We start from the raw sequence: 27580 nt of genomic DNA, 5'->3' as shown, positions 1-27580 counted from the left end.
TCTCAAGTTTAATAAAACTACTCAGTTAAAAGTTTCAAAAGAAGGGTAACTTCTTCATGATTTTGAGTTGACAGGTGTACATTTTACATCTGTAATACAGCTATTTCAGAGAACCTCTTACGTTGGAACTATACCGCAGGATGACCAATAATGAAAGTATTTGGTTTGGAGCACAATTAGGATAAATTGTACCTTTCAACAGTATCTAATTCTTTTAAAACCCAGAAGTGTTACTATATTTTTACTTCCTCATATATCAAGTAGATGGTTTGAACTGCTTATATTTCTTATTTCTGCTCTGTGACTTTGAGAAAGTAATTTAATTTCTCTGTGTTTCATCATATATAGAGTGGGGAATGAGAGTATCTACCTTACAGGGTGCTTGTGAGGATTAAATGAGTTAAATATAGTATTTAGAATAGTACCTGACTAGGTGGGTCAGCAGTAAAAAAAAATCTGCCTGTAATGCAGGAGACATGGGTTTGATCCCTGGTTGGGGAAGACCCCCTGGGGAGGGAAATGGCAATCCACTCCAGTATTGCCTGGGAAATCATGGGGTTGCAGAATAACAATAACAATAGGTTATATTGAAAATAATTATTACTATTTCTTTATAAGAAAATATACCCAGATACAGTTACTAAATCCAGTCAGGTTGCTTTTCAGTCAATACTCTTCAGCTAACATTCACTAAGTACTGGCTGGTCCTGGGCTTGTCTGGGTCTTGATCTTGGGGCTCAGCTGCTCCTCGCTCTCTGCCCAGGGACTTGGGCTGCCTGCTCGGTTTCCGCCTCTTGCTCCTAGCCCCCAGGGCTCCGGGTGAAGCTGAGCTCATAAAAAGTGTCGGCAAAGCACTTTGTGGATCGATGCTAACTAATAGCAGCTCCCTGGAGCTGGCACGTGTAGGGAAGATGATCACAGAGGCAACTTGCACTAGGCTCAGGGGCGGCCCTTGGGGAAGGGCAGTGATATCCTCCAGGCGGGGCCCGGCCCTGCCATCCCTCCTCCCTGTCGCCTCCTGCCACTTAGCCAGCAGTGGGTGCCAGCAGAGTTTGGAGATGGAGGGGGAGTGTTAGTGGCCACATAGGGAAAAGATTTGCCCATTTCGTGGCAGAGTCAGGAGCATAGATCCATCCAGCCCACACATCTGGTCACTTTCACCCGGATCTGGGGGCATGGCCTGTCTTGGGTACCCTCTTGTCAAGACTCTCCCAGTCGGCTCCATCACCATCTCTCAAGAAGTCAACATTCCTGACTGAAACAGACAGATGCTAGCCTTTGCCCAGACACACGGCTGTCTTAAGGATGGCAGAACGGTTTCCTTTCAGTCATGGGCAGGAATGGGAAGTTGGCATATGGGGTCTTGTGCAAGAGAATATGTGGGCGAGACTTCCCCCAGTTCTGCCCTAGGGGGATGTCCTTCTCTGTGTCTCAGACTGAAGTGAAGTCTGTTTTGGAAACTGCTGAGGAGGCAGCAGACAGGGCGTTCTCTGCCCTCTGGGGTTCATAGTCTGATGGAGGAGGCATGGTCTTATTCAGGAGAGGCACCAGTCTGATGGAGGGCAGGGGGGTGGTGAGCGGGGAGGTGAACGTGGCTTCTGTTTCTTGGGACTTCTTATCTTACAGAAGGGACATAGCCCTCTTGCCTTCTGGCAGCCCCTTGTCTGAGGGTGGAAGCATTAACTTTGTCTGCAGGGGCCTCCTATCTGATGGAGGAGTCGTGGCCACTTTCTTCCCTGGGGAATTCTTATCTGATAGAGGAGATTCAACCTCTGTCCTCAGGAAGGCCCCTTGTCTCTCTGATGGGAGAGGCTCATCTTGTTCTCTCACTCAAGAAGCCCCATTTGACGGCTTCTGCCTTTGCTCCCTGCCTTCCTGGCCTGATTCATGGGGAGCCCTGGTCTACAGGCAATAGCCACAGAGAGAGCTGGGCAGAATACTGGGCTAGGCTGCCGTGGGGCAGGGAAGAAGGGGGTGCTTTAGAGGGGCTCCCCTGGCAAGTAAAGGTGACACGGAAGAGGCTTCCCATGTGGCAGTCTGATGGAAGGAGGTGGCTGGCTGTGATGAGTACTCACTGGGGGTAAAGAGGGAGCCTCCTCCAGGCTGGAAAGCAAAACTCGAGGGTCACTCGGGAGCCCCTGTCTGCCTGCAGGCTAAACTGCTGGGGTGGGAAGGGCCTGGGAGACCCTCACCTTCTGCCTGTCTGTGGGCAGGCTGAGTGCTCTGAGCCCAGAGACATCCGCCCTCCAAGACCTGAGAAGCCCAGAGAAGAGGAAACAGGACGCGTATCAGGAACGCCTTTTCCTTTTCTTTGTAACTAACCCACTCACTCGGGGCTTGGGAGAGCCAATCCTGGATCCTGCCGGGCCTGCTCCAGCCTGCTGCTGCCGCCTGCAGCCCCCTGCGCTGGGTCTTCCACGGTCTCCCTCCTCCCCACACAGCCCCCACCTGCCTCGGCTTCTGCTCCTGGGCTCGTCCCTTAATTCCACCGAGACTCAGGGCTCTCATCTGTAAAATGGGGTAAGACTTCCTATCTGCCTCATGAGGAAGTTTGTTTTGTCCTCTCTTTATAGGATTTACATAGTGCATTCCTTTATCTCTGGGATTCACCTTGAACACTTCCTGTGTGCTGACCTCTGGGGTGGGCGGGGACAGTGTAGGCGAGGAACAGGTGTGGGCAGACAGGAAGTCTGTTTGGGACTTGTGTGAGGAGTCTGGGGACATCGGAGTACACATGTCCCAAGGCTAGTGGCTTTGGGGTCAGAGCGGGTCTGGCTGGAGACGGAGGTTTGGCTTACCAGCATCCGGTGGCAGCTAAAGTGGCTGGGTGGGTAGAGTTACCAAGGGAACTGCTTGTCATGGGTCCTGGGAGGGGGCGGAGGTCAGGCCCTGGAGGCTACAGCAGAGAGCTGGGCACAGGGCAGGGATGGGCCACCACTCAGCCAGGGCTCCAGTGGCCAAGAGAAACGGGCCTGGGATGGGGTCACTGCGTGGTGTTCCTGGCGGGTGTCAAGACCTTTGCTTTGGCAGGCTGGGTGTGGGGGTCTGTGGGAAAGATGGGCCTTCGGATGAGGAGGCAGTAATTACTGCAGAGGTGCTAGACATCAAAGAAGGTGGTCAGTCAGCTTGGCATCCTCTTTTCTTTTTGGCCTCACAGTGAGGTATGCGGGATCTTTGTTTCCTGACCAGGGATTGAACCCATGCCCTCTACAGTGGAAGTGTGGAGTCTTTACTGCTGGATCGCCATGAAAGTTCTAGCTTGGCCTTCTCTCATTCTCATGATTTCGGTTAGTCCTCTGCTGGCTTGAGGGCTGCCATGGGAGCACTTGTGTATTTGTGTGGTGTGTATGTGGTTTATGTTGCGAGAGTTGTAGATGACGTGTGTGTGGGGTGGGTGATGCCAGTGTGCACGTGGAGTGTGCTTAGTATTGGTGTGTGTGGTGTGTATAAGTGTGTGGGATATGCATGTAGTATGAGGTGTGAAGCATACATGGGGTGTGGTGCAGGTGTGCATGGCATGTGTGCATAATGTGGTGTGTTTTACATAGGTGTGTTGTCTGTAGATGTGTGTGAGGTATGTGTGTCTTTGTGTGTGTGGTGGGTATAGTGTGCGTGGTGTGTGTGTGTGTGTGTGTGTGTGTAGAGTTTGTCCATATGGCCACATTCAGATCCTTGTTCCGCAGTGCATATGGGAGGCTGGTGCTGAGTCATCTGCTTGGGCTGAAAACTCAGAAGCATCCACCAGACTTGTGGCTTTCCCTTCTCTACTCAGGTCGCCCCCAGCGGTGCACTGGTAACAACTGGCCGTCCAGAAAAAGGGGGTGAGGTGGGGATATAGCATTTGCCAGTTCCTGTGTTTGTAAATTCTCCCACCAAGGACATCACCCTACTAATGTGATGTCATTGAACATGGAGTTGGGAAGAGATGCACAGTGGGACTCCATCTTTATAGTAAAATTCAGTAAAATAATAGTAAGTGATAAGTTTTGAGTATGTCTTCCCTTTGATTTGTAAATATTTTTCATATTTATTTATTATTTTTGGCTGCACTGGGTCTTTGTTGCTGGGCAAGTGCTTTCTCTAGTTATGGTGAGCAGGGGCTCCTCTTTGTTGTGATGGCTTCTCTCATTGCCAAGTACAGGCTCTAGGCACCTGGGTTTCGGTAGTTGCAGCTCCTGGGCCCTAGAGCACGAGCTCAGAAGCTGTGGCACCTGGGCTTAGTTGCCCCGTGGCATGTGGGATCTTCCCAGACCAGGGATGGAATCCGTGTCCCCTGCATTGGCAGGCGGATTCTTAACCGCTGGACCACCAGGGAAGCCTCCCCCTCTCTGTTTTTAATATAGTTTATTTAATTGTCATCTTGGTTCAGGCTGTCTCACCATCAGCACGGTTAACATTTGGCCTTGAGGTTCTTTGTTGGGGGCAGGGAGGGGGCTGGGCTTCATTGCACGCACAGCATCCCTAACCTCCACCCGCTAGACACCAGTAGCACCCCTCCCCCAAGTCGTGACCATCCAGATGTCTCCAGACACAGCCATACATCCCCTGGGGGGAGCAAATTTAACCCAGTGGACAGTTACATAAACCCCAGTAGACAGCCATTGGCAATGTTTAACAACTAGATCACAGAATTCCTACAAGTGTGACAGTTGGCTCTGAATGAGCCTGTACCAGCCAGTTTCAGCACATTATGACCACTGTGTCTGGCTAAATATAAGGCCTAGGTTTTTCTCTCCACAATTCTTTCTCTGGAAAGAGCCGCTACCCTAAGCTGTAGCTGTCAGTCTGGACAGAGGGCTCTCTGACTGCGGAGGGCTCTCAGCCCCTGACTGGTCCCCAGAGTGGTTGATGAAGCATTGGAGACCCACCACTGTGCTGAACTGTTCTGATGTTCTATGAAATGTGAGAATGGTGAGGGAAGTAATACTTCTGAATTAATATTTAGTTTTAATATAATATCTCTTCCCCAAAAGTTTATATGTTCAAATTGGAAAAACAAACAAACAAACAAACAACTCTGTCTCCCCAAAAGCCTCAAGCAAATAAAATTTTAGATAAAGTCTTCCCACAGGGAGAATCCTGGCTGCTGCATGTCTGGGGCCGCCCTGCATGTAAGGTGTCCTGTTAAGGTTGCACACACCCGTGTCTCATTCTGGAGGCCAGGCTGTCCACCTCTGATTCGCCTCTTGGCTCAGGTACTGCTTTTACCCATCTTCAAGCTCAGCGGTCGGCTTTTGTTTATTTGTTTATTCATTCATTCAAAATATTTACTCAGCACCAATTATATACCAAGGAAGATGATGGAGAAAGGGGTTCCTGCTCTCTAGAGTTTGTCAGTATTTCAGCTCCATGCCGTCCACTGGGGAGCGGACATGTGCAGGCTCATGTGGGTGCTGAGGGGACATGGACAGAGTGGAGGAGGGGAAGAGAGACGTGTGTGTGTGTGTGTGTGTGTGTGTAGGATGGCGGTTGTGTGCCTGGAGCCGAGCTGGGCACACCATACACTGAATCATCCCACTCGCCTGCTGTGCTTCTAACAGAGGGTTTTGTTTCTTGGTCGAGGATCTCTCTCTCTCTCCGCCTGCTCCAGAGTGTAGGTGCTCTGGAGACAGGACACAGGGGCCTGTATCTCCTGGAGGTAAGAACAGTGTCAGGCTCAGAGATTGGAGAAACAAAAGGAATCAAAAAGCAAGGAGGAGAGTAGCCAAGATGGGTGGCAAGAGGGAAGGAGGAAGGGGTCAGGGCAAGGCCACTTTAAGCTGAAGCAGTCAGGGAAGGCTTCTTGGATGAGGTGGTATTTGGGAGGAAGGATGGGAGGGACTGCAGTGGGGGAACCGGTGGAAAGGCTGGTGCAGAGAGAGGGAATAGCAGGGTGTGTCCCTGGAGATTTCCGGAACGTGAGGGTCTAAACTAGGAAAAGAAAATCATAAACTGCTGTTTTCTATCCAAGACAGGGAGGGAGACAGCCAACTAAAAAATCTTCTCTCTCTCCAATGGAGGTAACATACCCATCCTGGCCCACCTAAGGGACATCTGGGCAAGAACTCTCCACTGGGCTCTGGAGGGAAGGCAGAGTGATAATAACAATAGTCATCACCGTACCGACGTCCGCTTCCCTTTATCATTCCCTACTAGGTCCCAAGGCTTTGTATATGCCTTCACCTGTGGGGTAGACATCAACCCCATTTTCCAGACAACTGAAAGCATGCTTCAGAGAGGAAGCGAAAGTCAAGGTCACGCAGGACCCAGGCGGGGTCTGCTTGCTTCAGCGTCCGCACTGTTTCCTCTGCCAGCACCCTTCCCTTCCTGCCTCTCGAGAAGGCTGGACAGCATTCAAGTGTGGTCTGTGGGCTCTCTGGGATCCAGCTGTCGGCCTGCTTGGTGAAATTTTTATTAGCCTTTGATTTTTGGACCTCCGGTTTTATGGGTTACTAGAAAATGGGCCAGGCTTCTTTAAGAAACTCCCCACCTACCTCCGTGGCCACCTGGTGGCTTTTCTCCTCCCTCCCTCTGCAGCTCCTGAAAGTATTCACAAATACAGATCATGGCTAGAAAAGTGGACACATGAATGTGGGCAGGAGGCTGGAGCAATAGCTGTGTGCCTCGGAGCCTGTGAGAAGTCTGAAGTCCTGGAGCTCGACTTGGCCAGACCCCCATCCACTGCCCCTCACCCCTCAGGCCTGTACCCAGAGAACCAGCAGCCTGGGGCTCTCCTGGTCTGCGACTCTGGGCACACCAGTCTCTCTGGGCTTTAGTTTCCTGGCCCAGGTGCAAGATTCTTCTCTCCCTTGGGCTTCAGTGTCTCCATCTGGGAAATAAAGCGGGCTGCACACTCTCCAAATCTGTGAAACAGGGGTGACCTTTCCTATCTTCCTGCCTCCTGCCCCTCTCCTGGGCTGTCCTGAGAAGCAGGTGTGCTAATGGTGGGTAAACAGGAAGGCAATGTTCCGACACAGGGAGGGCTGTTCAGTCCTGGAAGAGCAGAGCAGCCTGTACACAAATAACCCCACTACCAGGGAGAGTGTGATAAGGGCCCTAGAAACCTCTTTGCTGCTACAGCCACCTGCTCCTCACACCTCCCTGCTCCCTGATGGCTGTTCTCACACCCAGGAAAGTGGGTCAGAATGTAGGGCGGGTGTACCTGAGGGCGAACGCCCCCTTGCAGGTCCCCACCCTGCCCAGCTGACCATGACTGCCATCAGGGGCAGGGATAGGGAAAGGGGTGGGGTTATGGCATCTCTGCGTCCAAGAGACAGCCCCAGCCATTCTCTTCCCCACTAAGTGTCTATGGCTGTTACTGCTTTCTGGATATGGTCTGAGTTCCTTAGTCTGGCATTTGAGACCCTGCACACCTTGCCCAGAGCCTGGGGATAGGAGATGCTCTGTGACTAGCAGGGTGGTGACTGGACCCTTCTCAGGCCCGTACTCCTCCCTGGTACTCTTCCTAGGCACTAGGGACATACTTCAGATTGCCCACTATCTCCCAAACACTGAGTGGACTCAGTTGCCCTCCCCAGGCCTCCACAAGCAGGGCCGTCACCTCTTCCATACCTGTGTGTGTTCTTGAAGATCCCCCTCATTGATATACTGCCTTCCTCGAAGCCTTTCCTGGTCCCCCAGACAGAACCACACAATCCCATCTATAGCGTAGTATAGTGAGTGGTGAAAAGTGTCGTCTCTGGAGTGAAACTGCCTGGGTTTCAGTATCTAGCTGTGCCCCTTACTAGCTCTGTGACCTTGGGTAAATGACTTAGACTCTCTGTGTCTCAGTTTCCTCATCTGAGAAATGGGAACTATAATCATACCTTCTTAAATGTTATCGGAAAAACGAGTGAGTTCATGTTTAAGACACACTTAGAGCAGTGACTGGCACCTGGTTTCTCTCCTGGAAGAGATTTCTGTTGTTGATTGAGATTAATATCTGAAGTTTTCCCCCCATTCACTGTATTCGTAGCATGAATTTTCAGATGCTCACAAAGGCTTGAATTGTTGCCAGTGCTCTCTCAATTCACTGGCAGTGAATCCGCATTCGTGGATAATCTCCTTTGGATGAGTTTTCTGATGTTGTGTAAGACATGTTTGGCTAAGTGATTTCCCATAGGTGGCCCATTCATAGCGTTTCTCTCCCGTATGAGTTTTCTGGTACTGGCTTTGAGACTTTAAGTTATTTAGGGTTTCTGCATCTCAGGTTTCTCCTTTGAAAAATGGGAATGTTTAGATGGAATAATATCTTAATATGCTGAAGTTCTTAGCAAAGCACCTGGCTTACAGTGAAAGCTTAATGCATGGTGGCCGTTGTGGTTGATGGGTTTGTCTCACTTGGCTATACCACAGTTTTTTGTCAGCAGTGACCATGAATTATTCATCTTAGTGCCTGCAGAGCCTGGCAGTGGTAGGAGTGTGTGAATGTTTACTGGATAAGTGAATGATAAATGGAAGAGTCATTGGTCAGAGCTGAGCAGAGGCCCATTTGGGTGTATCAGTTATCTTCCTGGCTCACCCTGATGCTGGCTGAGACCCTGCCCCTATGAAGTGTTTTCTAAACCCAGTGCCTATTGATCCTGACAGCCAAAGAGAAGCACAGATAGGAGAAATCTGTGGAGTCCACTCACCCAGGGCAAAGGATCCTTACCACCACCTTTTGAAACTTCATTCATCCTCATTCTTGACTAATTCTCTCTTAGGGCATTCATTCAAGAACATTCCACCTGTATTTATTTACTGAGCACCTCCTGTGGCCCAGGCATCATGCTGTGTCCCCAGGGATCCAGTGTCTTAAGTAAGGCCTCCACTCTCGTATAAGTTTTGTAAGGGAAGCGCAGGGCGAGTAAACAGACTTTTACAGTGTGTAGATGCTGTGATGGGGACGCACCAGGTGTGGGAGTCAGGGTACAATCTAATCCCGACTTAGGGGAAGTCAGAGAAGGCTTCCTGGAGAAGGAGAACACTGAGGAGAAGGCATGGTGCGCAGTTGCAACAGCCGACACAGCGGGTCTGGGGAAGGGTCCGAGGAATCACAGAGACATGGACTCGGGATTGTAAAGTTGCAATATCAGAGATTCTAACATCCATTCAGAATGATAGGATCCATATTTTCTCTACTTCACTTACAATATTTTTTCATTAAGACTTGAGACGTATCTTGTTAGGGAAGCCTTGTATCTTTATGAAGTAATTGGTGCTCATTGTACAACATGGAAAAATAAGGGATATAAAGGAGTGAGTGGGTGGACGGATGGAATATCCTTTAACCCCTGTTAACATTTGGGCACATTTCCTTTCCTTATATCCATTTATTGGGTTTGTTTTTAAAACTGAGATATAACTTACATACCATAGTATTTGCAGTTTTAGTGGTTTTTAGTATTTTCACAAGGTTGTATAACCATCACCACTAATTCCAGAGTTTTCAGCACCCCAAAAAGAAACTCCTACCCATTGGCAATCACTTCCCATCCCACCTCCCACCAGCCTCTGGCAACCACCAAACTGCTTTCTGTCTCTGTGTAGTTGCCCATTCTGGACATTTCAAATAAATGGGATCAAACAATGTATGGCTTTTTGTGTCTGGCTTCTTTCACTTAAAATACAATGTTGATCCTTTCAAGGTTCATCCATGTTGTAGCATGAATCACTGCTCCATCCCTTTTTATGGTTGAATAATATTCCATTGAATATATATGCCACAGATAAAAAACACATTCATCAGTTGGTGGCATATGACGGTTAGGCATAATGCCACTATGAACATTTTTGTGTGTGTGGACATCATTTTCAGTTCTCCTGGGTCTCTACCTAGGAATGGAATTGCTGGGTCATGTTAGCTCAGTGTTGTTGAGAGGAACTGCCAGACTGTCTGCCACAGTGACTGCACCACTTTGCTAACCACCAGCAATGTGTGAGGGCTCCTGTTTCTCCACATCCTTGATAACACAGGTTTATTGTCCTTTTTTTTATTATAGGTCTCCTACTGGGTGTGAAATATCTCATTGTGGCTTTTTTGTTTGTTTGGCCACGCTTCATCGCTTGTGGGATCTGAGTTCCCTGACCAGGGATCGAACTGGGGTCCCTGACAGTGGAAACACAGAATCCTAACCACTGGACCACCAGGGAATACCCTTGTTATGGATTCAATTTGCATTTCCCCAGTGACTAATCATCTTTTTATGTGCTTACTGGCCACTTGTATACCTTCTTTGAAGAAATGACTATTCAAATTCATTGCTTGATTTTGATCAAGTTATTTGCCTGTTTGTTGTTGAATCATAATAGGATCTTTATATATATATATATATATATATATATATATATCTTTATATATCCTGGATACTAGACTCTTACTAGATACATGACTGGAAAATATTTGCTCCATTCTGTGGATTGTTTTTTTACTTTCTTGACAGTGAGCTTTGAAACTCCAAAATTTTTAATTTTGATAAAGTTCAATTTATCTACTTTTTTTTTAGTTGCCTGTGCTTTCGATGTCATGTCTAAGAAACCATTGCCTTATCCAAGGTCATGTAGATTTATACATATGTTTTCTTCTAAGAGTTTTATAGTTTTTCCTTTTTCTCTCTTTGTTTCTTTTGCTGGGCCTTGCATCATGTGAGACCTTAGTTCCCCAATCAGGGACGGAACTGGTGTGAGGTTGGGGGGTTTATTTTTTTGCATATGGATATCCAGTTGTCCAAGAATCATTTATTGAAAAGACTATTTTATCTCCTTTGTCTTCTCTTTGTTCCCCTGTTAAAAATCAATTGACTGTAAATATATGGGCTTAATTCTGGACTCTCAATTTTGTTCCATTGATTTCTATGTCTGTCTTTATGCCAAGATCACACAGTCTTGGTTATTGTATCTTTGTAGTAAATTTTGAATTTGGAAGTCTGAGTCTTCCAACTTTGTTTTGTTTTGTTTTTTTCCAAGATTGTCTTGGGACTTCCCTGGTGGTTCAGTAGTTAGGATTCTGCTCTTCCACTGCAGGGACACGGATTGGATCCTTGGTCAGGGAACTAAGATCCACAACACCTCAAGGTATCGCCAAAACAAAACAGACGAAAAAAGAGGGCAAAGTGAGACAGAGACACTCAAGCAAATAATTACAATAAAAATTATATTTAAAAAAAGATTTGTCTTCAGTATTATATTTCCATATACATTTTAGGATCAGCCTGTCAATTAATGCAAAACAATCGAGCTGGAATTTTTATAGGTATTGCATTGAATTCATAGATAAATTTGAGGAGTGTTGCCATCTTAACAACCTCCGGTCTTCTCCTTCTTTCTTTTGGATATTTATTGAGTATAAATTTGAGCTCATGCCAAACATACTGTTTTGATTCCTGATTTCTGCTTAGTATTCTATCATAAGCATTTCCCCATGTTACGAAAGATGCAAGCATAATTTAAGTGCTATGCAATATTCCACTGTTTGGCTATACTGTACAAAATGACAAACTCTTGAATGTTGGGTAATCTATCCAGGAAGGTACTTTGTTCTGGGTCCCTTATGATGCAGGCTTCTCCCTACAGGCACACATGAATATTTGGGAGGGCTGGTAGTTCACAGGAAAGCAGCAGAATCAGAAAATAGCATCTAACAGGCTGCACAGACACTGATAGAGCATGTTTGTTTTAGGCATGCTCTCTGCAACAGTGGGTTTTAAACATTTAAAAATTTGCACCATGATATTCATTTTACATTGTAACTCAGTTCACCTGAAATAGAAATTTTACTAAATGATACTTAAATTTTTAAAAAATTAGTCAGGAGAAGCTGGTCTGCTGTAGTTACAAATAACCCCTAAATCTTAGTGGCTCAAGAGGTTTCTCTCATGCTACCTGTCTGTCATTTAGCAGGAGAACCCTGGAATTTAGTCTCTGAAGGCTTTCCCATCCAGATCATTGCTGGTTTCAATGACAGAGGAAAGAGGACATGATAGGCAGAAGAACCGCCCCCACCCCCACCCCCCACCGGCCCCCACCAACAATGTTTACACCATAATCCTTGGAAACTTTGAATATGTCATATTATGTGGCAAAAGGGGAATTACAGGTGCAGATGGAATTGAGTTTCCTAAAATCAGTGGATCTTAAAGTAGAGAGCTGCATGTATTCATGCAGTGAGTCTCTAAAAGTGGAAGAGGGAGGCAGAAGAGGAGGTCAGAGTGATACAATGTGATAAGAACCTAACCTGGTGTTGCTGGCTTTGAAGATGGAGGAAGAGGCCTTGAGACATGGAATGTGGGTGGAAAGGGCAAGAAAACACATCAATTCCTAGAGCTTCTGGAAAGGAACGCAGCCCTGCCAACACCTTGATTTTAACCTGTGCGTGCATGCTCAGTTGCTCAGTCATGGAGGAATACTGGAATGGGTTGCCATTTCCTCCTCCAGGGGATCTTCCCCACCCAGGAATCAAATCACCATCTCCTGCATTTCCTGCATTTGCAGGCAGATTTTTTTTTTTTTTTAACCCCTGAGCTACCTGGGAAGCCCCATGATTTTAACCTAGTGAACTTCTGAACTTAAAACTGTAAGATACTAAGTTTATGCTGTTGTAAGCCACTAAGTTTGTGATCATTTATTGTAGCTTCCATAGAAAATGAATATAAACAGCGTGGGGTCATCATGCACCAGCCCTTAAATACTTCTGCCTGGAAGTGACATATGGCATTTCTGTTCCTATTTCGTTGGCCAGAGCAAGCTGTATGGGCATATCTAACTTCACGAGACTGGAGAAATTTGATCCACACATATGCCCAGCCTTAGAGGGGATAGAATATTGGTAAATACAATAATATCTACTACTTGCCATCTGCACCTTATACTTATATCTTCTATTCCATTCAACAACAACAACAGCAGAAGTGCTAGTGGCAATTCTATAAGTTGATTTCATTGTCAACTAATGGATTGTGACCCCTGGTTTGAAACACATTGCTCTGACCATGCCTGATGAGCCACATGACACACCCTTCACCTAGCTGATTGGCCCAGGCGTGGGACACGTGACCAAAACTGACCAATCAAATTCCTCTCCTGGGAATTTGGAATTGGGCCATTCAGCCAGTTAACAGTGGGAAGCAGAGCAGAGGCAAAGTAGAAACAGGGTCAGAGTGAGAGCCACATGGAAGCCAAAATAATGGAGGGGCAGAAAAGCCCTGAGTAAGCAGAGAGAGTTGGTCCACAGAGACAATGGAGCAGCCGCAAGGAGAGCAGCGCAGGCAGGAGAACATGCGTCTCCAGGGGGAAAGGTGGAGAGAGAGAGCCGCCGCCTGAGAGGTTGATGGCTTCCCTGTTCCTGGCTCCAGCCCCCGTGTGTCCTGCCTGCATATCCTTTCCGTGAGATTTTTGCTTCCTTCTTTACTGTCTCCTTTTCTTGAGCTCTGCTTGGTGGGTTTCTATTCCTTGTCTCCAGGGAGTTTTACTCATCTAGAACGCCGCTGGCATTTCTTGTATGAGACCCTGCTTTGGCTCTGAGGATCAGGCTTGCGGAGCACAGATGGGACTTGGGGATGAACCAAACCCAGGCATCCCACAGTCTGCAAGTTTGCCTTTGACTTCAGTCTTGCATGTTTGTGTTTGCTCTTCAAAGTGGACAGACAGAAGCCATCTGTGAGGTGCTGCACAGGTGGGGGTCCTGGTGAACTGGAAGCACCCCTACATGGGCCTTTTTTTCTGACAGTGTTGGGGGTCAGGAAGCCAGTGGAGTTGTTTCAGGGACGGTTTGGCTGTGGGACAGAGTGGAAAGGACACAGGCTTTGGAGACAAGCAGCCATCATTCACCTCTTTGAGCCTCGGTTTTCTCATCTCTGAAATGGGATTGTGGAAGGATCCACAGCAGTGTTCTGGGGAAAATACTCAGAGACATGACCATGACAAGGGTATTCAAGCCTAGAGGGCACGGGCAGCTGCTGCTTTTGTTGTCTGAGGAAACCATCAGCATCCAGCTCCCAGAGGATGTGGCCTGGGACTGAGTTAGCAGTAGGACGTCCCCCAGTGCTGGGCCGGCCGGGCTTCCTGCCCCAGGTCACCTTCACTCTCCTCCTCGCCCCTTACTCACTCTTTCATTACTTCCCCCTCCTCCTGTCAATTCCCTTCTTTTCTGTTATTCTTGATGCTGATAAAAACATCGGCTTTAGGAAAGCAGCAGGGTTGAACATAAAATTACCTATCTCCTTGTATACTGTCAGAAGGCAGACAGGCAGAACTGGGTCTGAATCCTGCCTTATTAGCCCTTGCTTGCTGTGTGCTTCTGGGAAAATTCCTACATCTCTCTGAACCCTAAGTTTATTATCCATAAAATGAGAATTATACTGCTCATTTCACAGTGCTGTAATGAGAAGTATTAATTGGGCACTCAACTAATACTAGTTCCTTCTTTTAAATGTTAATTCTTACTTTCTTCTTACCCACCTTCCTTCCCTCTTTCCCTATCACTCCTCCTAGCTGCTCCCTGCCCCCCAGTCTCTTGTGACCAGGGTGCCCCTAGTCCCTCTCAGGGGTCACTGGGATGGCTTCTCCTGACTCAGTTCTTTGTGGCCTCAGGCGTTTGTGGCCTCTCCTTTCCCTCTGACCCAGGGCTCCCAAGGGATGGACTGAGGCTTCTAGAAGCAGCGGGGATTTGGTGGCATGTCACTTCCCTGGTCTCCTCTGCAGGGCCAGCCTTAATTTGGGAGCTGTTGGTTCAAATCGTGTCATCTGTATTTTTTTTTCTCACTTTAGTAATTATTATGCCTCAGCTGACTGTGGCATCTTCACACTCCAAACAATGATAAATATTTATGAGGAGGAGAAAACCCAGAACTCCTAGGGTAGGTGGGGGAGGGATATGCTAGGCTTCTATTTGCAAGCCAAGCTCAGACCCATCAGTGGTCCCTTGGGCCCCAGAAGTAAGGGGTGGGAGTGATGAGGGGGTGGGGGCGTGCTATGGAGGGAGCACAGAGCCACAACCTCACTCTCCTTCTGGGAGGACTTGCTGTTGCTGTTGCACTGTGGGCCTCACCCCGCCTTGGCCTGGAGGCCTGCTAGACCTCCTGCCCCTCTTAGTGGCTGCTCTGCGGCTCTGTGTCTGCTCTGTCTCTCTGTGACTATCTCTCCCTCTCTTGTTGGTTTGTTTTATGATCTCTCATTCCATCTTTTACTGTCACACCTCCAGGGCCAGCATCCCTTTCCTCTCCCTCCTTCCCTCCCTACCCTCCTCTAATACCTTCTGTCTCTGGGTCTCTGTCTCTACCTTTATTCTCTCCCCGCTCAACATTGCTCAGAGCCGTTCTGGGGCTGGATGATGGGGGACAGGTGAAGGACCCCCGGACCAGGCTCAGGGAGAGACCAGGAGGAGCTGCAGGGGACCACCTCTGCCTAACTCCGAGTCCTGCGCTCTGCTGTGCCATCCCAGGCACATCCCCTCCCTTCCTGGCCTCATGCTTCAGTTGATTCCTTCCCTAATTCATTCATTCATATTCTCAACTAACATTTACTGGCTGCTGGCTTCCTGCCATTCATGAACACAGGTGTATTGAATACCTACCAGGTGTGCCATTCTAGGGGCTTGGGACGCAACAGAGGACAAGAGACAAAGATCCCTGCCCTCGTGGAGCTAATAGACAGGGGTCCATGTAACCCCAGAGTCAGCTGTACAGTGGGTTAGGGAGCAGTGAGTGCTGGGGAGAAGGGCAAGTACAGTGAGAGCACTGGGACTGCTAGGCAGGCGCAGGGTGAAGCTTCATCACTTAAGGTTCAGGGCTGGGCCAGCGGGTGCAGGCGGATCTATGGGGGGAGAGCGTCCCAGGGAAAAGGGACTGACTGCTGAGGCAAGGAGTGCCTTGGTGTGTTGGAGGAAAGGCAAACAGGCTTGTGGCTGGAGGGGACGGGAGGGGAGTGGGAGAGGTGGTGCTGAGAGGTAAAGGAGGCTGGCAGACATGCAAGGCTGTGCCTCTAGGTGAGCTGGGAAGACTAGGTGTCTTGGAAGACTCCCTCCCCCTACTGGGTGAGGAATAGACCAAGGGGGCTGTCGAGGGCGCCCAGGGGAGCTATGAAGACAAGCACGGTGTCTCAGAGTGGTGGAGATGGGGAGATCCGATGGTGCTGGGCACTGTTCCGGCTCTCAGCGCTTGTATGGAGCCTGCAATTCACTCCAGGCCCCTTGTTCTGGTCCTGTTGAGAGATGCCCTGTAGGCACCTTCCCCCAGGGCGGAATATGCTAACCTGACCTTCCCACTCTTTCTCTCCCCAGGGTGTTCAAGAAGGCGAGCCCCAATGGAAAGGTGAGTCTGTGGTAGCCCCACCCCTGCTCCTCTCTGTCCCCAAACTCTCCTCCTCCTCTCTTGGGCATCTTTACTGCCGTGAAAGACTGGCACATCCTGTCTGAGGGGGAGACACAGCCCTGTTCTCTCTCGACTACAGTAACAGAGAGCCTCTCAGCAAACTGTCTGAGGGGGGCGGTATAACTCCCCTGGACTTTAGGGTGCCCCTGCCCTGGTATGGGGAGACACAGCCTATCCCAGAGAGGCTGCCTTGCCTTGTGAGTGCAGTAATTAGAGCCAGTGCCAAGGGCCTCAGGGGAGCTGAGTTCTCTGGCATGAGCAGCCCCTGGAGCCTCTACTGAGCCCTGTTTTCCGGGGCAGCTCCCAGCTCCCACCTCACTCTCTTTCTTAACACAGCCCCAGGCCAGATCCTACTTCCCTCGCAGGTCAGCAAATGGGTATGGCTGACATCATTCCATGTCAGGTCTAGGCTGAGCCTGTGGGGGCTGGAGTAGGGTGTACTGAGATAAAAATAAGGCACAGCTTGTGCCCCTCACAGCCAGATGGGGAAGACAGACATAGAAAAACTGATCAATATTAAGTGCAACTGTGTTATAGAGGAGTGCATGGGGGCTGCAGACGCAGCCTGGGTGGTCAGGGATGGTTTCCCTGAGGAGAGATGCACTCCCAGGCAAGGTAGGGAGGAAAAGAGCATTCGAGGCATGAACATAAATCACAGGGCATCTGGGTGCCAAGCGGGGAGCAGAGGGAGCAGGAGCTGAGGTGGGGGTGTGGCAGAGCTGGGTCCTGGAGTCTTGGAGTTGGGCTTAGAAGCTTGGACTCCTGGCCTGGGCTGGCAGATGACATCATTGTGTGTGCCCACATCCCCCTTCTGCACCCACAGCAGACATCACTAATCACTGGCCACCCTTTCCTGTTGAGGTGATATTCCATCTTGGGTTCTTCTCAACCCAGGGCCCCAGGCAGCCCCTACCAATCAATCAGAGTTGACATTTGGAATGAAATTCGTTTGTCATCTTGCTTCTGGACGCTGAGGAACCATTAGAGTGTTTTCAGACCAGACTTCTATGGTTAGATTTGTATTTTAGGATGACCAGTCTGGCTAAGGTGGGGAGAAAGGTCCCAGGTGTGGGAGGCTCCAGGCAGTAGATTATCAAGGAGCTGGTGCATAATCCTGTCAAGTGTGGCTGTGAAGACAGAGAAATCTGATGGAGGGTCAGTCGTCAGCATTTAGGGATTGTGGAGGAGTAGAGAACATCTGGAATGACACTCTGGATTCTAGCTCTGGGGTTCTCCCCTGAAGGTTGGCAACCAGCAGGGCACAGGCTCACAGCCTTGCGGAACAAGTCCTTGTTTGAGTGGATCCCTGCAGACTGCACAGAGGCGGGGTACTATGAAGGGCTCAGAGCTCAGTGTTCAGAGCCCCGTCACCTCTTAGTGCCACTGGCCCTGCTCGGGGTCCCCCCTCCTCTCAGAGATGCGCCGAGCCCTCCCACTCAGCAAGCACCTTTGCTGCTGCCACTCCACTGTCAGTGGTGCTTGGTGTGAAGGTCCCTGCAGGCCTCAGTGTCCTCATCTGCAAAATGGGAACAAGAACTTCTTTGCAGGGTTTGGGATAAACAGGTGCTTTAAAATTTATACAAGGCCTTGTTATTCCTAGTATTAGGACTGGAGATCAGGTCCACGCCCAGTTAGGATTTCGATGATGAGGGTTAGGGTTGGGTCCAGGGAGTTTTGGCAGCTTCCAGGGTCTCCTCCGGGGCGGGGGCCCACTGCTGCTAACACCTTCTGTGCCTCTCTTTCCCAGCTCACCGTCTATCTGGGAAAGCGGGACTTTGTGGACCACATCGACCTCGTGGAGCCCGTGGGTGAGTCCCTGGAGGCCGGGGAGGCGGGGGAGGCAGGGCTGGCCTGACCCCTCCCAGAGAAGGGCAGGTTGAAGTGGCCCAGGAATAGCCTGCAGGTCTCCAGAGGGGCCTGGTGCCAAGAATAGGATGTGTGTGGCTTTTGGCTCTAGTCAGCAAAGGCTAACCAAGCAGCTGCTTTCCTCTTCAGCTGCGGGGCCTGTGAGAGAACGCTGTGGGAAGGACAGAGGTAAGAAGTGGGGCAAGAATCCTGATGATAAGGACAATGAGGATGTTGATGACTGCAGCTGCCACTTAGCATGAGGCTTACCTGTGCCCAGCACTGGGGGACCTACTGTTACTACCATCCCAAGCACGGAGAGGTTAAGTGACTTCCTCCAGGTCACAGAGCTAGTAGACTGCGGAGCCTGGATTCAAACCTGGGCAGTCTGGCTCCACAGATGCTTTGTTCTGCTCCCTTCTGGTGGCAAAGGGTGGGGAGGTGGAAAGAAAGCCTGCTGCTGCTGCTGCTAAGTCGCTTCAGCCGTGTCCAACTCTGTGCAACCCCATAGATGGCATCTCACCAGGCTCCCCCGTCCCTGGGATTCTCCAGGCAAGAACACTGGAGTGGGTTGCCATTTCCTTCTCCAACACATGAAAATGAAAAGTGAAACTGAACTCGCTCAGTCGTGTCCGACTCTTAGCAACCCCATGGACTTCAGCCTACAGGGCTCCTCCGTCCATGGGATTTTCCAGGCAAGAGTACTGGAGTGCGGTGCCATTGCCTTCTCTGAAAGAAAGCCTAGGGGCTTGTGAAATGGAGGCTGTCTTCACTGACATAGGGTTCTTACCAGGAGGCTGGGCTGTGGCTGAAGGCACCTTCCAAGGACTTTTTCCACTTCAGGGCTTCTCTCAACCTCAGCACTCTTGAGGTTTTGGATTGGATCATTTGCTGGCAGGGTCATCCCACGTGTTGAAGGATGCTTGGCAGCATTCCTGGCCTCTACCCATTAGACACTGGGAGTCCCCCCATCCCGGTATGGCAATCAGAAATGTTTTTAGACATTGCCAAATATCCCTTTGCGGGGCAAAATCACCTCTGGTTAGGATTCTAAGAACCGTAGCTCTCTTTAAAGAACCTCAATCTCGTTGTCTCTTCCTACAATTTGTTTGAGGGAGGGAGGCCTGGGATTAGCCCTAATTTACAGATGTGGACAGTGATACCCAGAGAGGTTAAATGATTGAAGAGGGACATGAACAAACCCAGGTGAGACCAAAGAAGGTGACAGGTTGGGAGGTTGGGCCCTGGAAACTGCAGGAGGCTAAGTCCAGATGAAGAAAGTGGGATGTGTTGCTTGGGGGAAACATTCACAGAGAATGTGGCCTGGGAGCTGTCCTGGGGCCAAGAGGGCAGGACAGACGTGTGGTTCGAGAGCCCAGGTGGGAGCAGATGGAGCAGAGAGCCAGGTGTCAGCTCGCTGGGAGGAAGGTCTTTGTGACCTTGGGGCGGGAGGCCTGGCGGGTCCCTGGGGTGACTATGCAGGCTGTGGGCTGCAGAGTCCAGCTCTACTCTGAGCCCTTCCCTTCTTGGCCTGGAGCCAGACAGCCCTACTTTTCCTCCCAGCCTGTCGGGTGTTCTCTGAAGCTCACCAGCCTCTCTGCCATTTCCATCTCCCCCGTGAACTTGGAGGCAGGGAGCAAACATCCCCGTGTTCACCTGTGGCCTGCTCACCTGTGGCCAAGGCAGAGTTTCCTATGGGCTGTCTGAGGCCAGGGCTGTTCACACTCATTAGCCTTTAAGAATAGCAACAAGGTGACGGGGGCTGGGCATCACGGGGTCTGGGGAGAAGGGCAGGAGGGATCTGGCTCCCCTAGCACACACAGGCACCCTGAGAACCATTCAGCCAGTGTTCACAGAGCACCTACTTCATGCCAGGCCCTGTGCTAGACCCTGTAGATCCCAGCGAGTCCTGGGGCATCATACCAAGTTGATCAAATGACCTGCAGTGAGAAAAACTTCTCCCTTACATCACTGAGCAGAGAGAGCATCCTTTGTCTTCAACTGGACTCTGTACTCCCAAGGTCAGGCCTTGGGACATTCTCCATGGTCACATGTGCCAGGCACCAGGTAATACTTTAAATGTATTAATTCATTTAGTCCTCACAGGAGCCCTATGAGGTGGGTACTACAGGTTTGCAAATCCCGAATCCAGAAGCCCTGAGAGCACCAAATTGTTCATGAGTTTGACACAGAATTCATTTAGTGGCAGCCTGGCCTGAACTGATGGGAGGTGACTGATGCCTTAGTTAACCTCTTAGTGAAAATAGTTTCCCTGCAGAGGTTTTAATGGGCTCGGCAAGGGATGCTGCCCCAGAGCTGGCAGAAGGCATTAGAGAAGATATGGAAGAGGGACCACATGGCCTTTCTATAATTCAAAAGTTCTGAATTCCACAGTATACCTGATATTGGGGTTTTGAACCCATCTTATTATTCTGACTAACAGATGAAGAAAGAGAAGTTAAATAACCTGCCTATAGTCGTGAGCTGGGTTTGTCAGGCCAGCCTGGGTCATTCACTGGCTGCTGGCCTTCGCATTTCTCTCATGATGCTTTTGTTTTGTTTATAATAATTTTATTTATTTTTGGCTGTGCTGGGTCTTCGTTGCTGTTTGGCCTTTTCTCTAGCTGCAGGGAGCTTGGGCCACTCTCCAGTTGCAATGCTCGGACTTCTCATTGTGGTGGTTTTCTTGTTGCAGAGCACGGGCTCTGGGGCGCTTGGGCTTTAATATGTCCAGTGTGAGGGCTCAGTAGTTGCGGCTCCCAGGCTCTAGAGCACAGGCTCAGTAGCTGTAGCACACAGGCTTAGTAGCTCTGCAGCATTTGGGATCTCCCGGATTAGGGATCTAACCCGTGCTCCTGCATTGGCAGGCAGATTCTTCGCCACTGTGCCCCCAGGGAAGCCCTCATGATGCTTGTGAACGGACAAATGGTTGGGTTTGAATTTAACATGGTGTTTGGGGCTCAGACTTCCCTGGTGGCTCAGACAGCAAAGCATCTGCCTATAGTGCGGGAGACCTGGGTTCAGTCCCTGGTTCGAGAAGATAGCCTGGAAAAGGAAATGGCAACGCACTCCAGTATTCTTGCCTGGAGAATCCCATGGATGGAAGAGCCTGGAGGGCTACAGTTCATGGGGTCACAAAGAGTCAGACATGACTGAGCGACCTCACTTCACTTTTTGGGGCTCAGAAGTTTGAGGTCATGTCTGCTCATTCCCTGTCCTTCCTCCAGATGGAGTGGTTCTTGTGGATCCAGAGTATCTCAAGGAGAGGAGAGGTGAGCTGTGGTCCCTGCCCCCAGCCTGACCTCCAGGCTGGGGCCTTTCTGACTCCCTGGCAGAACACTGGCAATAAGAGAGGCAACAAGCCCATCCCTGCCCCTCCCCACTGGTTCTTCCCGTGACAGCTCCAGTCAGCATCAGAGCAGGTACTCCAGCCCCCTGGGGCAGCCCCGCCTGTACCCACTTTGGGAGACCCTTTTCATGTCTGAGCCCTTTACATCAACCCATCGTGACTGTTGCAAGGCTGGGGGATGCAAACGGAGCAGGAATTAGGGTCTTATTGTACAGAAGAGAAGACTTATTCCTGACGCAGTCAAGGGATTGTCTAAGGTCAGCAAGAAGACGGGAGGTGGGGGTTGGGTGGAACAAGACACTGGACCTTCCAGACACCACCTAGCACTGGTCTCCCCACCCTCTAATCTTCCCAACGTGCTTCCCGGCCCCCATCGACCCTGTCGGGCCCTCTGCACACGCCCTCGACTGCAGTGCGGGTGGAGAAGGAACGAACCCATCCAGCAGTCAGCCCTCGCCTCCTCCCGGGCCAAGCACCTGACACCCTTGTCCCAAGGGCAGCACCGCCCTCCCCGCAGGAGCTCTGGGACAGACGTGTGCCTCCGAGAGACTGGCAGGGGAGCCGGTTCCCGGGCTGCAGCTGGCACTCTGTGTGGGGGGCATGTTTGCTACCCTTCCTGGCCCCTCCTCAGCACCCCCTTGCTCCCACAGTCTATGTGACGCTGACCTGCGCCTTCCGCTACGGCCGGGAGGACCTGGATGTCCTGGGCCTGACCTTTCGCAAGGACCTGTTTGTGGCCAACGTGCAGTCTTTCCCACCGGCCCCTGAGGACAAGAAGCCCCTGACGCGGCTGCAGGAGCGCCTCATCAAGAAGCTGGGCGAGCACGCCTACCCTTTCACCTTTGAGGTCAGGGACTGCCAGCCCCCGGGGCCCCATTCCAGAAGCATCACTTCTAGCAAACCCTCTGGGCAGGCATACGGGGGCAGCTGGGGCAGCAGCTCCAGGCCACGCAGTTTGCCCAGCATACACTGGGGCCAGGGCACTGGCACTTGGGCTGCCTGGTAAGTGTCTCTTCTCTGGCCACTGCCAGAGGTGTCACCCTTACCCCTGCACTACCACCCGGACCCTCCCAAGTCCAGGTCATCGGTGGGAGAAGGAGGGGTCGAGGGGGGTGCTGCAGAGAAAGAAGGAGTCCTTTCTGGCCCCCGGGTCACCGCAAGGCTGTCTCCTCCTTCATACTGGCTGCCCACTAACCCTGCTTCAACCCAACTCCCAAACAAGAATGGCAAGTACTGGATTTCCCTGCTCAGCTGCCTTTCCATTCCAGGATTCTGGATTTTCAGTTTCTCAGACTCTGATTCTGTGATTCAGTGAAATCCCCTGACTGTGAGAGTCAGAGAAGGAGAGAGGATAAGGAGCCATCCTCTCTGTTATAGACGTATTATGGCTGCTGTAAGGAACCATTGCAAACCTAGTAATAATTAAACCTGCCAATTAGAATACAAATGTGTTATTTTACAGTTCTGAAGGTCGGAAGTCAAGAACAGCTCTCATGGGCTAAAATCAAGTGTCAGCAGGGCTGCATTCTCTCTGGAGCTCTGGGAGAGAAACTGCTTCCTTGCCTTTTCCTGCTGCTAGAAACTGCTCACATTCTTTGGCCCCTGGCCCAGCCCTTTTCCATCTTCAAAGCCAACAATGGCCCGTCCATTCTTTCTCGAATCCCATCACTGTGATGCTGACTTTTCTGCTCCCTGCTTTCACTGTTAAAGATGCTGTGATTATGGTGGGTCGACCTGGCTAATCCAGGGTGATCTCCCCATCTCAGGATGCTTCACCGAATTACACTGTAAGACCCTTTTGCCCTTGTAGGTAACATTACCGCAGGTTTTGGAGATTAGAATGTGAACATCTTCAGGGGCCATTATTCTACCTACTGCAGTGCACATCATAGAAAGGCCTTTTCAGCTCTTGTTCTGTGGGGCTATGATGCCCTGAAACCCTTGGCTTTATTGCAGGGGCCTCTAGTGTAACATGAGGCATAGCTTAGCATGTTCTGATGGCGTAAACATGGTCTGTCCTGTGAATTGCCTAGTCTGATGGAAGGGACGTGGTCAGTCCTTAGGGGCACTGGTCTGATGAATGTGTGTGGGGATGGGAGACCTGGAGAGGTCAGTGGTGAATATGACAGGTCTCTCTGTCCTCTTAACAGATCCCTCCGAACCTCCCATGCTCTGTGACTTTGCAGCCGGGACCTGAAGATACAGGAAAGGTGGGTCACCCCTCAGGGAGCATCCCTCTGGGTTCAGGACACTGTGTCCTCAGGTCCCCAGCTCTCTCTCTGTCTGGAGGGTGCTGGAATTCTCCCTGTAGAAGCCTCCTCGTGTGTAAGCTAGGCTGATCCCACCTCAGATAAGCAGTCTTTTCAGACAGGGCGGCACATATGGCATCACCCTCACCCCCTACACTCAGTTATGTGCCCAGGGCCTCTCCCAAGTCACTCTCGCTGGCCTTGGTGTTGGCTGCAGAATGTTCTCTGGCAAACCGTCCGGCCTCACAAACCCTGTGTGGAGGGGAGTCATCACTGTCTCACAGGTGGGGAAACTGAGGCTCGGACGTAGGTGACCCCACGAGTGTTCCAGGCCTCGGAGCTTGGAGCCTGTTTCCTCATCTGTGAAATGGATGTGATGGGATGTACCTCATCATTTGGTCCAGAGGGTAGGGCGAGATGTTGAAAGGGTGCCCAGTGCAGGGTCTGTGTGGTTGGGGTGGGGGTGGGAGGGTGGGTGGTCCTAAATAGGACTGCTGAAAGGCTTGTTGTTATTTCTGGGCAACTGCCTTGTTGGGGACCGTGCCCCCCAGACAGCCAGGACTCTGGAGCGGAGCTGGTCACGGAGCAGCTCTGTGGGAGGGTCAGATGAGGGAGGCAGCTCCGCACAGGCTGAGTGCAGGGCTCCTAGTCAGACGAGGGGGTCAGGCCTGGGGAACTGATATTCGCATCCAGCAGCCCTGTTAAATGAGAGGGTGGGTAGGCCGTGCTCAACGGAGCCGGCCCTCTCCATTGAGGTCAGCGACCCTTCCCTGCAGGCCTGCGGTGTGGACTACGAAGTGAAAGCCTTCTGTGCGGAGAACCTGGAGGAGAAGATCCACAAGCGGTGAGGAGGGCGCAGCTTCTACCCGCCTGGGTGCGGGCTGCCTGCTGGCAGAGGGAGGGAGACAGACAGGCACGATTCAGTCGGAGGAAGACAGAAGTAACAATGCCTGGAAGTGGGAGAGGAGGGGCCTTGCATTCCAGCCTTGGAAACTCCAAGGGCACTGGGGAAGGCTGGCAGGTGGGGAGGGCTTCCTGGGGGAGGTGGCTCCATTACCCTGACTCAGGCCTCAGCACTTTTTCCTTTGCATCACTGTACCCACTTCCCTTATCGCCCTGCCTCTAATCTCTTCCTCTCCAGACTGCATGTCCTTTCATTTTGTTTTGGAAAAAAATCTGAAATTTAGATTGTTTTAAACAGTGAGCAAGATGTTTCCCGGCCAGCTTGGACCCCCATTTCCCAGTTCTCCTGGGAGGTCATCAGCAGGAGGTTGTGGGGGTGGGGTAGGGGGTGTCAATAGAGGCTTCTGAACAGGGAAGGGAAGTGGAGAAAGTGAACCCACCCAAGGCAGAGGAGGTCTGCCATGTCTCAGAGAGGGGAAGCATTTTCCTGGAGAGACACAGCCCTGGGCATAGACAGCCCAGGCCAGCAGCCAGAAATAGCTGGCCCTGATTTATGGGGTGAGCTGCCCAACCCTGCTCTCATACCTGCCCCTCCTGGGGTCGGGTTTTGCTTTGCTTCCTGGCAAGGCTGGCCAGGGTCCCCAACTCTGCGTCCTGCTGCAGGCTTCCAGAGGACGCAGCATCCTCTTAGGGAGTGGGCTGAGTTTGCCACCTGGTGGTCATATGATGCATTGCACATCTCCAACTCCAGTTGGGCAACTTACAGCATGTAGGGAGATGGGACCTTTGTCCCTTGCTTCTCCGTTCCCCGTTTCTTCTTCAGATTTGCGACCAGGAGAAAGGAAGGGCGATGTAGGTTGTGGTAAGTAGCCTACCTAGAGCAAGGAAGGGGAGGCAACATTGAGAGCCAGCACTCTCAACCTATTACCATTTTGACATTTTAAGTCCACACCAGAATTTACTAATAATGATAGAGCAACTCACACTTACCAGCTTATTAGGTACCAGACACAGTTCAAAGTGATGGACATGTACAAACTAATTTAATCCTCACAACAACCCTAAGAAGTCAGTCCTGCTATCATTGCCATTTTACAGATGAGGAGACTGAAGCATGGAGGTTAATTTACTCAAGGTCATATAATTCATATGGGGAGAATTAGGGCTTTTAAAAAAATGATTTCTTTTTTATGTAGATCATCTCTAAAGACTTTATTGAATTGTTACAATATTGCCTGTGTTTTATGTTTTGGTTTTTTGGCCGTGAGACGTGTAGGATCTTAGCTCCCCGGCTAGGCATCAAACCTACACACCTCCTGCATTGGAAGGCAAAGTCTTAACCACTGGACTGCCAGGGAAGTCCAAGAGCAAGGACTTCAACCTTGGTTATCCAGCTGTAGGAAATGGAGGTGGCTTATTTGAGAAGTGGGAATGCTGGGACTCCACCTGACTGAGTCCCCATCCCCTCACCAAACCTTGCTGGCCCTGTTTCCTCCCTGCGCCCATCATGTTCATTGAGCCCCACCTCATCTCTGAGTGTCCATCCTCTCTGAGTCTTTATTCTCTGTACTGGCCTCTCTCCCGCTAACGGAATCTGCACCCCCGTCACTGAATTCCATCGCCTCTCCACGCCCTCATATCTTCCTGGGGCCCTTGTCCCCTGTGTATATTTTTATTTAATAGCTATTTAGTAGGTATTTGGGAGAAGGCAATGGCACCCCACTCCAGTACTGTTGCCCGGAAAATCCCATGGATGGAGGAGCCTGGTAGGCTGCCCTCCATGGGGTCGCACAGAGTCAGACACGACTGAAGCAGCAGCAGCAGCAGCAGCAGGTATTTGTTATATCGCAGCCAGCACTGTCTTAGATACTGAGAATACAGCAGTGAACAATTTAGACAAAAACTTCTGTCCTTAAAGCAGAAGTCCCCACCCTTTTCGGAGCCAGGAACTGGTTTCTGGCCAAACAGGTTTCTGAACAGGAAGACAGTTTTTCCGTGGCCCAAGGTCGGTGAGTGGCTGGGGGGTAGTTTGGGGATGATTCAAGTGTGTTGCATTTATTTGCACTATTTTCCCATTACTATTACATAAGCTCCTCCTTTGATCATCAGGCATTAGATACCGGAGGCTGGGAACCCCTGCCTTAAAGGGCTCATACCATTAACGACATAAGGGATGCAGAAAGTGGAACATGGTCTCTTTCTCAGCATCCTGGTTGTGGTGGTTTAGTTGCTAAGTCATGTCTGAGTCTTTGTGACCCCATAGACTGCAGCCTGCCAGGCTCCTCTGTCCATGGAATTTTCCAGGCAAGAATACTGAAATCTTCCAGGCAAGAATACATGGAATCTTCCAGGCAAGATCCTTCTCCAGGGGATCTTCCTGACCCAGGAATCAAACCCAGGTCTCCTGCATTGCAGGTGGATTCTTTACCAACTGAGCCACCAGGGAAGCATCCTGCTGGCTACCAAAACACAGATCCACATACAGTACTGTCGTGGGGTGGCTTGGCCTCTGATGGGTGGGCATTCAGACCAGGAAAAGATCAGAGTGGGTGGATCTAGGAAGTTTCCTGAAAGAACAGGTGTTTGGCTGAGCCTTGCAGAAGGAAGCAAATGAGGGCAGAAGCTGGAAGAGAGTATTATAGGTTGGGACCTAGGGTACGCAAAGCTTCAGAAATAGGACTAAAGGGACCATCAAGCATGACAGTGAGGACCTAGAGGAGGCTGGGGACTCCCAGGATGGAGGAGGTTGGAGTGGGACCAGATGGTAACAGGGCCCTATGCCAACCTTTGCAGTTTGGACTGGAGTCCAAGGAGATGGGAACCATGGCAGTCTCTTGAGCAAGAGAAGGATGTGAGGGTCACAAGGGAAGGGGATGGAGGCAAGGGACTCTGGTCATCATTTGCTCTGC

The 27580-nt window shown here is 50.5% G+C and overlaps 1 protein-coding gene across 4 annotated transcripts in view; it reads left to right on the top strand.

Annotated features, from left to right (window-relative positions):
• Positions 1-27580, top strand: part of ARRB1 (arrestin beta 1) — a 76906-nt gene that overhangs the window by 34334 nt on the left and 14992 nt on the right. The window contains exons 1-7 of one of the 4 annotated variants that reach the window (XM_055549098.1): positions 2335-2520; positions 16235-16265; positions 18073-18133; positions 21398-21442; positions 22170-22366; positions 23670-23729; positions 24545-24612. In XM_055549098.1, coding sequence (XP_055405073.1) covers positions 2516-2520; positions 16235-16265; positions 18073-18133; positions 21398-21442; positions 22170-22366; positions 23670-23729; positions 24545-24612 — 467 coding nt within the window. In that variant the 5' untranslated portion in view covers positions 2335-2515. Of the gene's footprint in view, positions 1-2334; positions 2521-12580; positions 13342-16234; positions 16266-18072; positions 18134-21397; positions 21443-22169; positions 22367-23669; positions 23730-24544; positions 24613-27580 lie in introns of those variants that run through there. The other 3 variants (XM_055549095.1, XM_055549096.1, XM_055549097.1) reach the window with 3 other exon arrangements.

Source organism: Bubalus kerabau, chromosome 15 (genome assembly GCF_029407905.1).
Source record: "Bubalus kerabau isolate K-KA32 ecotype Philippines breed swamp buffalo chromosome 15, PCC_UOA_SB_1v2, whole genome shotgun sequence".
Classification (NCBI taxonomy): domain Eukaryota; kingdom Metazoa; phylum Chordata; class Mammalia; order Artiodactyla; family Bovidae; genus Bubalus; species Bubalus kerabau.
This window is presented reverse-complemented; position numbering and strand designations above follow the sequence as displayed.